The sequence below is a fragment of the Artibeus jamaicensis genome, unplaced genomic scaffold, assembly GCF_021234435.1.
Source record: "Artibeus jamaicensis isolate MK-2021 breed Jamaican fruit bat unplaced genomic scaffold, CSHL_Jam_final scaffold_537, whole genome shotgun sequence".
NCBI classification, from domain to species: domain Eukaryota; kingdom Metazoa; phylum Chordata; class Mammalia; order Chiroptera; family Phyllostomidae; genus Artibeus; species Artibeus jamaicensis.
The window spans coordinates 10278120-10291005 of record NW_026522047.1 but is presented as its reverse complement, the minus strand read 5'-3'; the positions used below and the strand labels follow the sequence as shown (position 1 = coordinate 10291005).

The 12886-nt window shown below is 34.6% G+C and overlaps 1 protein-coding gene across 2 annotated transcripts in view; it reads right to left on the bottom strand.

The window, feature by feature from the left end:
• Positions 1-11200: 11200 nt before the first annotated feature.
• PCDH10 (protocadherin 10) overlaps positions 11201-12886 on the bottom strand; it is a 38958-nt gene continuing 37272 nt past the window's right edge. Inside the window, exons 5-6 of one of the 2 annotated variants that reach the window (XM_037129815.2) lie at positions 11830-11870; positions 11201-11683 (exon numbers count right to left, since the gene is read on the bottom strand). In XM_037129815.2, coding sequence (XP_036985710.1) covers positions 11851-11870 — 20 coding nt within the window. In that variant the 3' untranslated portion in view covers positions 11201-11683; positions 11830-11850. The remainder of the gene's footprint in view (positions 11684-11829; positions 11871-12886) is intronic. The other variant, XM_053658156.1, reaches the window with a different exon arrangement.

Sequence of the window (12886 nt, the reverse complement as noted above, 5' to 3'; positions counted from 1 at the left end):
CTTAAACATACTAGCTTTTAAAAAAACCCAAACATTTATCATCTCAAAATGTGTATGGGTCCGAAGCTATCAGTGCAGCTTAACTGGGTGCCTCCAACTGCAGCCCGTCCTGAGACCGCGGTCAAGGTGTTGGCAGAGCTGTGGGCTGCTTCGAACGTGTGCCTCGTGGGCGCCAGTCGGCTTCCAGCTCACTCACCGGCTTGTTGGTGAGTCTCTGTCTCTTGCCACGCGCATCTTGCCTTTGCCCCCCTGACACCTATGCAAGCCATTCAAGAGCGAATGAAGCAAGAAGGTCCTTCAGATTGAAACTATGGCCTTGGTTAACCTGATTCAGAAGCGACATTCCCTCCTATCTACCACATTCTTTTCTTAGAGGCAGTTACTGTATCTCCCGCTCACCTCCAGGAGGTTTTGAATGACAGGAAGTGGAAACCATCATCGACCATCTCCGAAGGTAATTACTCCACACACGTGCGTTTATGTTAAGTTGCTCAGGGTACTTTTTTATATTATGAAAGACTTTCAAAATATAAATCCTATAATTGTGGTTTTCAACTGAGACTAAGTGCTACCACACAAATTCTACTGTTTTCTTTTTTTTAATTATTGTTCAAGTACAGTTTTTAGTCTTTTACTCCCATCCCAGCCCCTACCCAGTGCTCCCCACCTCCCTCCCATTCGCTTTTGTCCATATGTCCTTTATACTTGTTCCTGTGAATCCTTCCCCTTTTCCACTGAAATTATTTTTTTCTAAATATTTTCTGTAATCATATAATTGTGTTAGTTTTAGAAAGTTTCATAATTTGAAAATGATGAGTATAGTGACTTAAATCTTTAAAGTAACTGTTTATTATCATTTTACCATGGACAAATTGAGATTAAAAAAACCTCACAAACATAATTGTGTAAATTCCGGAGCTAACAAAATACTTAGCACTGAAGTTATGTAGCATATGGTTATCTTAGTCCCAAACAGAAAATGTGTCTGTATGTGCCAGCTCTTAATTACCAGCTCATTAACACTCAGGTGTCAATTGCTGGTGGCAAAGGCAATACCCAAATGGCCTAGTTTCTGTCATGCACAGTGTAATTAAATTGACCTCGAGTACTAAAGCCTGCAAGTTGCCTGATACTATTTGGACACTAATTTCAGGAACTATTCAAAGTAGTGTAATATGATGACTAAACCAATGCAATGAGAGGAAAGCTCTATCAGGTTTTAAATTATATTTTCATGTAGAATTATGACCTTAAATTTAATTGAGTAATCATAATTCTAATCTATATGAAATACAAAAGTGCAAATCACATATTTGATTTTAACATCATTGACGGATCAAAAATGTCATTAAGAAACAATTAGACTTCCCAGTTGCTCTCATTGGCTATGTACATGTTGGTGAACAGTTATCCTCTTAGCTGAGAAGACAAGAGATTTCCTCCCCAAGGAATTTAACACAGAGATGCCTAGATTGAAAGACAAAAGGTCGTGTTTGGTGTGAGATCGTCACACCACAAAAAACTTGGGATCCCTAGTTTCTCAGTCATCTTTCACCAATTAGCTCTCAGGATGCAAATGCCTAAGCTCATATCTCTAGGATGAAAACCCCAAAATATTTCTCTTGGTGTCTAACTCTTCCAAAAATAAAAATATAACCAACATATTAACATTTGGCCCAGCCAGATCACCATAGAAACAGAGCCACTCGACAGGCCCTTTGCACAGCACAGAGCTACCTTCAGATTTCCGACTACTGTTCCTAATTACGAGAAGACAACCACCACTAGCTGCCTGGGGCAGCCGTAGGGACATGATTCGTAGTGGTACACCCTCAGGAGGAACCCAGGGAGGACTTGCTGTGGGGATTGTGGGAAAAAAAAATCCCAACACAAGAGAGGATTGCATACAGCACCCAAGTCACCTAATAAGAGTTGCTCTGGCAAGGGCAGCTACCTAACTCATTTTCTTTGTAACTGTCTCCCAAGCTGGCTGGCCACCATGCCTTGGCTCATATGAGCAGCACTGCACCAGCTCTGCAGTTTCCAAAGCTTCCTTCCTACAGGCTGGAGCTTACACCTGGACCTTCTGACATATCCCACCTGCAGGGAAAGTGTTGCCTTGCCTCAGTCCCTTGACAGTGCCATGGGGCTAAAGGACGTCACTTGTCTCTCTGACTCCCTGGCAACCTGGAGACCCCCTTGGGGGCAACTGAGTTTTGAACACTAATGTGAGTTTATACACTTATGGACCATATCGCCAGCCACCATCATGTATGACGGGGCTCACTGGGATGTTGCTGCTCTTCATTTCTGAGGATCTACCTGATGAATGACAGGCCCTAAGGGTCTGCGCACATCAGGAAGTCCTCTCAGCACCAGACATCCCCAGCAGGAAGTGGCCCCCTTTGTACATTTTTATAAACCGTCAGTGTGTTGTATAAGACTTGACCCCTTTGAGGCAAAGGATTCTGGGAATCTCTTGGCTCACATAAACCTCAAATATAAATTAAAGTAACTGATGTCACTACTAGGGTCACCGTTGAATGCCTCACCAGAGCACTCCTCAACCCAGTGAGAATTCCAGAGGCTGAAGTTGAGTACAGTGGAAAGCCTATTAGTTGCTACATCCTATGGATAATGCAGTTCAGTTCCCACACAGATAGCAAGCATAGTAACACTTGAGTGATATAGAGAAAATTAGCAAGTCCTTCTACAAATAATGTTATCTTCTTCACACACCTTTTTCTTTCTTTTATGCTATCTTATTAAAGACAACAGTATCCACTCAGACAAACTGAAAATCCCTCTCATGGTAACTGTTCTTTCTCATCAGTTAGCTGCCCGCCGAATCAGGGAGAAAGCATAAATCTATTTGTCTTCTGAAGTGTCTCTCAATCTTGTCCCTCCCCTTCTGTCTTCATTGGTTCATTCTGAGAGTTCACTGGGACCAGAGATTTGCAACAACATGGGGTCTTTCCTTATTCCAATTTCTCTTGTTTTATCTTTTTTCAAGGTTATGAGTTATCTTACTAAAGTTAAATTAGGTAGTGGTTAGATATTTGCAATTTTTTTAATCTTTTAGTTATTGTATGTAATACTGGAAAAAAACTTCTAAAAGGAGTTTTAAAACAAATACTACATTTAAACTCATTGTGCTAATATCTGAAATTTAAAAAAATCCCTAATACACCTTCTTCACTCCAGGTAACTGAGGTGCAATCAGAAACTTGCTTCCAGTTCAGCAGGAATAGTCTTCACCAGTCATCACAGCATCAGGACTTTGTCATGAAGCCTGATAAGGTTATGCCCATGTCACGTGATTCTTCATGATCTGTTAATGGTGTTGACAATTTGTTCCCTCTTCTGGACACTATAATTACAAGTACATTATTTTAAAATCACTGAGACACCTTCAAGTTGAGTAATATTTGCAAGCACTGGTATATGAATCTAGATAACTTTAAGGCACCCCAATGAGTGAGATTGATATCACTATATTTTTATTTATTTTTTAAAAGATTTTATTTATTTATTTTTGCACAGAGGGGAAGGGTAGGAGAAAGAGAGAGAGAGAAACATCAATGTGTGGTTGCTTCTCATGTGCCCCCTACTGGGGACCTGGCCTGCAACCCAGGGATGTGCCCTAGACTGGGAATCAAACCTGTGACCCTTTGATTCACAGGCCAGTGCTCAATCCACTGAGCTATACCAGCCAGGGCAGTATTACTATATTTTTTAATGAAATGTGTATATACATTTTCCTTTTTATCCCTTCTTAAGGCATTCTATATGACTTTATTGTTTTTTTCATAACCTAACCAGAATTACCTGAAATATTTTTTTAAGATTTTATTTCTGTATCTTCAGAGGGGAAAGAGGGAAGGAGAGAGGGAGAGAAATATCAATGTATGGTTGCCTTTCGTGCATCTCCTGCAGGGAACCGGCCTGCAACCCCGGCATGTGCCCTGACTGGGAATTGAACCGAGATTGTCTGGTTCGCAGGCCAGCGCTCAATCCACTGAGCTACACCAGCCAGGCCTGAAAATCTTTTATGTATATTACTTTTCTCCTTACTTTAATTTACATATGGGTATGACTAACTAAATGGACTTCAAAAATCAAAACTGCTTTTCAGTTTCCTAAAACTTATTGAAGAATGATGATAATGATTATATCTTTTTTATCTTTTATTTTTTATTTACTCTCCCTAATTTGACTTTACTTAGAATATACAGTTATAGCCATTATGTTGATTCTTTGTAGTCTATGAAGCCCAGTAATAAATTAGGGTAGTTTTCACACGATGTCAAAAGAAATTGACCATTGAATGCCCAAGCGTAGAAAACCCCAAGCCAGCTTGTTGATGCAGATATTATTACCTTCCATCCAGGCATTTTGATCTTCTATATACTAATTACTAGAAAGTCACAGAATGTGTTTATCTACAAAATGAGTCTTTCCTTTCATGTATTTCTCCACACGAGTCTCTCTTGTGCCAAATAACATCTGTCACCAAATCGCTCTGTCCCTCCTCTCCCCACTTCTTGCTTCCTCTCTCTCTCACATACACATACACACACACATCAGTTTTGAGAGAAATATATTGCCACAAAACTGCAATTGATGATCCACTTCACTTTTAATCAGAAAACACAAAAATAAGAGAACTATCACTCTTTTAGAGCAAATTTCAGGTTTGCGCAGTTCAAAATCTCAATTGTTCTTTGCCCTTTGCCGTTTTTAAGTGAGGAGTTGCACTGATAAGGGGAGGGGGCTCTGGGATCTACGTGCTGGTCCAGGGGGTGGTGATGTCAATTCAGTGGCTTTACTCCTGGGCAGATTGATTGAGAAGCCACCTAATTATCAACTGCTCTCAAACAAAAAAGACAGAAGGAGAAATCAAACAATAAATATCTCCATGCACACAATATTCTCAATAGAAGTTTTTACATGAATTAATAAATGTCTTTTAAATGGTAAATGTTTTTTAGAAATATTAACTTAGTCGCAGATTGACATGAACTGCTTTGTTTTAGCTGGTGAATTTACAATTTTCCTGACAAAGAAATAGAACTTTCAACTGATTAAAGAGAAAAGAGAAATATTTTAAGTTTTTTTTTCAACAGCTGAAGGGACAGCTTTAGAGAATGGTCCGATCTGTCCAGCTAAGAAATGACAACTTCAAGAAGTCTATAGTTAGAACCATTTTAAAAACTCCAATTCTATTGAACAGATATGGAATTCTGTCCAGATTCGTTTTTATAGTATAATTCATATGTAAAAGAAAGGTGACTCTGTCGAATATGCACTTCCAACAAATATCTATTTGCACAGGGCTAGAGAGATAATCAGAAAGCACATTGGGGTTAAGGGGGAAAACCAGGCGAATGAGTTTGAGTAACCCTACATTTCTATTTTTCAATAGAAGGGAAAGAGGGGTTTGCAGGAGATGACTGGAACTCAGGGACGGTGGGTTGCAGTTTCTGGACCCCACCTCACCAACAAATCGTGAGGCAAAGGGGAGCTGAACTGATCTGCAAATACCAACATTAAGTCCATTGTTTTCAAACCATCACTGCTTAAGTACAACTCTAAGATAGTCTGCACTATGAAGGAGGATTTTTTCTCTCTGTAGACTATTTTCTAAAATTCTGGTAACCAAGAAGAGGGCAAAGTCATGGCAAATAATATTAATAATAAAATATGCCACTGGTGTGTTAGCATTGTGTTATGTATTTCACATGCATCTGTTCACTTAATTCTCACAAAATTTCTACAACTCATTGTACGTCTCCATATGTTACAAATGCAACATTGAGATTAAGATGAGAAGTGACTTTTTGAAAAAGATCGTCCCTGACTTTCCAGCATTAAATAAGTTTAAATTTGAAATAGAGATCATATGGCGCTGTGCTTTTCAAACATTTGGGGAAGTGATTCACAGTAAGAAATACGTTTCACATTGTGACCTATTTCACACATGTATCTGAAAAAAGTACTTCACAGGGATCTATCTGCTTTTGCCATAAATTATGTTTTAATATTTCTCTATTCCACCATGTTTTACTTTATTTGCATCTTGTTTTTTGTTATTTTCTTAATATATTAATTTGCTCTCATGACCTCACTGTTGGACTTTGACCACAAAATCTGATTATTTAATTATCCAACCATTTTGATTATTTAATATTTTACTGTAATTTCTTTGGTTCCCAAAGCAAACTAGAATTTCTCTGAAGGCAGATACTACCATGTGTTATTGCATCCCCTCTTTGTCAGACTTCCATACATGTGTAATCTAATAAAATGCAATTTTACCTCTGAAAATTCATAAGCATGGGCAATTAGGAGAGTTCATGACATGATTCACAGAAAGGGTAAACTCAAGGAGCAGGAGAACCAGAAGAACTTGTAATTATAACTGTTAATGATTCACTGAGAACTATCACCCCTGTATATTTTCTGTAGTTCTTTTCATCCACACTGTTGGTTTTAATAGGTGTTCAAAGCAAGAGAAATGCCTAGGCCTCTCCTTTGTTGCTTCATAAAATTAACCTGTATCCAGACACGTGTAGTTTGAACTTAAGAAAACCAGTTTTACAAACTACGCATAAGATTAAGAAACACACTTCTTTATGTTACCTTTCAGCCATTTCAGAATGTAAATTTCTATAAATTTGTTCGGGTTATTTTTGCATTATACCTTGATTTATATTTTCTTCTTGGAAAATGATACCCATGTATATTTTATTTTTTCTTGTATTTCCAGAAACCAAATATAAAATATTTTCTTCTAAAATTTTAGACACATTTTTTTTCTTTTATTTCTTGAAGGCACTCACAATCTATGAACAACCTCTATATTAATACTCATAGGCTCTTTGTGTTACTACAAATCCAAATAGCTAAAAAGAAAATATAACATCAAGTGGAAAATATATGTTTAAAATACTCATTGTGGGTATCATGGGAACCATATGGGACCAAAAGCCTACTTTCAAAACTATAAATACAGTGAAATCCTTTAAACCTAGCATATGTTGCTTCAAACGAGACTTAGTTTTGAACAGATGTCCCCTTGAACCTGTTTTATTAAAACTAAAATTACTAAATCAGAATTAGTTGTTTTTAAACTTAGGGCCATATTTTGCCACCGAATTTTATTCCAAGATCCCACCGGCGCCAGTGGAAGATCCATGCGTGGAAAAATGGCATAATATGTATCCTAGTTTTATTTATTTTGTATGTATACAGCAGTATAAAATCATATAGTACATATACACTCATTTGACTTATGTATTATTATAGCATTCACAGTAACAAACACTATAGTTAAGATTTAAACTCATCTGTTGTTATAATACCCTGTTTTCACTCACAGATAACTGTCTCAAAAATGTGTTTAGAGCAGAAATTCCCTGCTTACTTTCAGCTCGAGGATGTATGGATGAATTGGAAGTCTGAGTTCTATCGTCCAGAAGTTTTGGAGTCTCATGTGAAAAACTTAAAATTTTTTTTGCATTGTTAATGCCATATTTTCACGCAACTCAAAAACATCTGGAGTGTAAAACTTCAAACTATGCATGTGACAAGTTTTTTCACGAACTAAAAGCCATTTTTCTAACTTTACAAATACTTGAAAATAACAGTGATTAGAAATACATGCATGCACATTGAAGGCAATAGAATTTTAATCATATTATTGCCTGCAATACTCTGGCGGCAGCCATCTACCTGCATTCTCACAGAATGCTTTCATCTAAAACCTATGCAGAGTTTTAGACGGAAAAAAATACTCTACTGAACAGGAGTTTCACAAAGTACTGTATAAGGACTTCGTCTGACCTAGCAGAGGGCTATTCCTTGAAGTGCAAACAATATATAAAATAAATTTACTACTCCATGGCATAAAAAATATGGAATTCTGTCATTTTCTGTTTTTTTTTCTTGTTAAAAAGGAACATAGAAAGGATGTTAAATGCAAAGCCTTTACCACTACAAAATTAAAGTTGAACGAAAAGAACCCAAGAAATTGCAATGTGAAAAATAGGATTTCCAGAAAAATCAAGTATACCAACGTTTTAGGTTTTTTTTTTTTTTTTAGATTCTCGGGTATTAAAAGGACACATAGAAAGGCGAGGAGAAGGAAAAAATTACTGCAATGATAAAGACTAGTGCTATTATCAGTCAGTAATGTGGGTAATTTTCTTTAAATTGTTTAAGATTTGCAACATTTTGACTGAGTAATTATATTAAGGATGAACTTTACTCCAGTAACTTTTGGAAGATAAAATGACTCAATATAATGCACAGTTATTAAAGTTTATGTTAAGAACTGTAAAGATTTTTTCCATCCTTTTATTGGAGAAGAAGAAGGGGGGGTGTCTCCATTAGAAAAGGTCTCACAGCAATTTGTCACACTATTAAGAAATGAAACAAGAGAATGAGTAATTAAGATACTTCAATCTTCTATATTACTTAATTTGCAATGTTTGATAAAGGCATTGCATTTAATATCGTCATAAAATAAAATATACATATTTCTTAATACGTCCCCAAAAGATGATTCACATATTGAAACAGACATTAATATATATGTACAGTAATTCCTTTGTGATATTTAAATATTTAACTTAAAATGATCCCACAAAATTATATTCACAGATAAAAATTAGAATTTTACATGTGGCTGAAATATTTCTAAAAATTGTCATTTGACATACCTTTGAAACATTAAAACACTGTTTCCACAGGAAAATATTTTGACTTTTAACTACTCTAAAACTATGTTAACAAGAAGTAAATACCATAATTATGCTTTTCTGAAATAATTTTTTGATGAAATGCTGTCTTATAGTGTGGATATTATTTCTGTGATATATATAAAATTATGAAAATTTGATATTAGGATGACTAGAATAAATAGAAACCCTGTTTTATAATTCTTTGCATGTGAATCTAATAAATGTTTATTTGGAAACCTTAAATTGTTGGCTGGTTGCATTTTCTATTTATAGTCTCCATAATAATATATAACAATTTAGCCAATGTACTAAAATGATATCCTTATTCTGTTGCAACTGCTGATTTATTCTGGATGTAGCAGTTGATTAATAACCTAATTGTTTAGTGTCTTATGTTTAATTAATTCTACTTGTCCTACAAATTAGGTAAACATTTTGTTGATTTTGTTTCTGTACATTGATAACAAAATTTAGGAGCTAAAATGAAAATGAGTAAAACTGGTTACTATATATTAAAAAAACTAATACACAAGTATATAAGAAGCTGGTTCAAGAGAGATTATATACAATGATATAAATGGCTAAATAATTGAAGAAAAAAATTAAGTCAAAAGAATTGATAGAGCTATTATATATAAAGTGAGTATAACCTTATTTTCCATGCACAGAATAAGGCAGATGGAAGTGGGCTTTCCCCATAATTATAAAATGATAAATAACAGGTTTTAATTAAAGCAAGGTGATTCAACAAGAAAATTATTTTCTTGTTTAAAAAGCAATTATAACAAACACACTTTTTCTAGTTAAATTATATAGAAACATTTTCTTACTAAAATAGTTCATCATTCAAAATATTAATGTAGCAATGCCAAAAGTCTGAGAAATTTTGACCGCTGCACTTAGTGACTGTGTGTGCTTTTGTGTCATAGACGATGAGCTAACTTCAAATATTTGTAAAGGGTCCCCAAGAAACTGGAATATTACACACATTATTTTATTATATAAACTGATTGTGATTATGACATTAATATCTAATTTGATGACCATCAAATAAGTGATACCATGATGTCACTCAGGTATACACAGCAAGGACCTATGAGTATACATATGTTTTAATGTTAAATCTAAGGAAACTATTCCCATTTAAATAAGATAAAAGTAGGTAGAAAACATTTGTTATGTGTTAATTTTAAGTCTATGCTTTAATAACATAGCATAGCTCAAACTATCATTGTAAAATAAGACCAGGTGAAAATTAAGGGAGATATGTCCAAGTAGGTCTGTAATTTGGATTGGTCAAACCTTTAGATGTAATGTTGAAGGTTTTTTATCTTTAATGGGAAGCTGTGACAATTCTGGGGTTTTTCATTTGTTTGTTTAGAAGTTTATCTCATATTCTCTGATTTTTCCTCTTTTAATTTTGTTTCAGTAAGCAATAAGTAGCAGTAGAAAGAAAGGAATATCCTTAAAAGAAAAAGTGCACCCTACTGAAATTAGTAATTAACCTCGTTGACATAAAGTAAAAGGCAGGTTTCACTTTTCAAGGCTGACTTATGAAGAATTTTCTCATTAATACAACACTGACTACATTTAAGCTATAAAATCTTCACACGTAAGATAATACTGAAAGAATAATGTAACATGTTTCTATCTCCAAATTTATTAAATTTGTTTTAAATTTAGAGATTTTTTATATCTTATAGTTATTCAGTATCAGTTCAGGTATTTATATATCTCTATATAGTCATATAGAGTTATAAATAGATTTTACATCCATTAGTTATTAGAAGTCACATAACTATGTAAAATAAAATTCTGTGTAAGTTATATGATTGAGGACTTCTTAAAATAGTAATCTTCAATTACATATTTTACACCACAAAATGTACAGATACCCAGTGTTTGTTTTTTTCCTAACAACAAATACAGATGGATGTATTGATTTTTATAAAAGCTTTAAATGATTCTAAATTCAAAGCCATAGAAATAGAATCGAAGTAATATAGATTGTTAGGTATTTAGATAGTACAGGTTCAGTGCTCCTTGATAACATTGGCAGCTATATCTTTGGCATTGGAAATTCAGTACAAGTTCTTGGCAAAATTTTGTAGCTTACAGCTTCATTTTCTCTTAAACAAGGAAAAATAGGAAGGGAGAAGATATGAAAACTGGGAGGAAACTATTAATGCTTTTTTTCCTATGTAAGTTTATCTTTGGGACCCTGAATTACCTTTCACTTTATTGTATGATGTGGACTGTATGAATCCATTTAAAAACCGACTGAGTTGTACCACATTTTAGGAAAATTATATAATATAATATATATTTATATTTATTTAGAAGCTTCGAAATAGTACAGTAAACACTTTGCAACACGGTGTATAAACTACAGAATGTCTTTGATACTTTGTGGGTCTTCAGAATACAACATTTTTTATAACCCACAGGTGAAAAGAACATAATCACAATCTCTCTGGTAAAGTTGGAATAGTTTGGGGAACACTTGATCACACAAAAAATAATATAAAACAGTCAAGTCGAAAACAGTGATATTGCATTTGTAATGCACAAACTTCCTTTATCCTTATGACTGGCTTCTCGTGGTGAATAGAAACATGGAAAGGGCTCAGTGACATTTGGAGAGAGTAAGATAGATAGTGCTGTAAACAGGCACACACTGATCGGAGAGGCAAAATCCGTTGCCTAAAGTTTCTACAGTTCTGCACATTTCAACTCATTTCTCAGGCCTGCTGAGAGCAAGTAGGTCCTCTAATTGGCCACGGTGACTGCGGGAGGCAATCGACTACTCAGTTACACACAACTAACTGGATGGCCAAGATAATGAAGTTGAAAAGTTGATGCTTTTGTTGGTCGACTTTGTGCAAATCATGCTGCTTCAGGGAAGTCCTGTAGAATTGACTAGCATATCCTTTTCCGTGCTGTGAAAAAGAAAAGAAAAATACTCTTAAGAAAATGAGCTCAGTGTTTGGTGTTTAGAATCAAACATTATTGTAACAGACACAGATATACAGTGAAAATGAGTTGCCCAGAGATCCCCCAGACTGTTAAAATATTTCAGTATTACCTTGGTCTCTATCTGTCACAGTCACTCCATTGCTGGGCTTCCTGAAGATGACAATTTTGATAGTTTTACAAATAGGTTTCACATGGGAAATGTATACCTTACATACAAACCACCAATTATGTGAGATTAACTTTCAAAAATTATCTATAAACCAATCCCTACTTCCTTATTGACACACAAGCAGAGTAATAGAAAAGTGTGTGGCTCTTACATTTTTAGAGCAAGTCTTTAGAATATCTATGAATAACTTGTTATATTTAAGTTAATAAACTCTAAATTATATTTATTAAATTAATACGTAATAGAGAAAACTGTACCTGAAAGTATTGATGTACTTAAAGAAATAAAAGATGATTCACATGTTCTAGACTTATTTTCTCATTTTTCAAATTATATGAAAACCAAAGCTTTTTTATGGTCTATGATTTTTTAAATGCAGAAATGTATTCACTGAAATGAATCAGTTTTCTCATTAAGAGGGTAGAGGTGAAGAAAATGAAAAAGTATCAAATTTGGTCCAATCTTACAAAATTTTTTGAAATACATCCAGATTCAATCATTCAGGTTTTATGCTTTTGAAGTGTTGTATACATTTATAGTGATAAAACCTATTTCTTCCCACTCATCCATAGTCTGTAATATTTAACCATGAGCTTGATGAAAACAGAAACTTTCACCTCTTAGATCAGAATCTGGCACATTAAATCTATAATAAAGATGAACTGAAACAAGATTGTTCAGTTGTGATAAAAATCGCTGATAGGAATATCTCATTGAAAACTAAGAACTAAACTACAATGCATGAGTGAATGATTTTAATCTGGTGAATAGTTGGCCTTTTTCCCCCACAAATGTAAGAATATGCTGATTAGTGCAATTCTTCTCCTACAGTATTTCCATTCACTTCTATTAGATTATTTAAGTATACATTTTTTCTAATTGATTTTCCCTGATTGGTCAGTTACTTTTACTCCCCAAATCAGTTTCTGACCAGACCATCACCCACTTCCTTACTAGTTCATCTTTTAGCAGCAATGCAGCAATTAACATTGTAGAA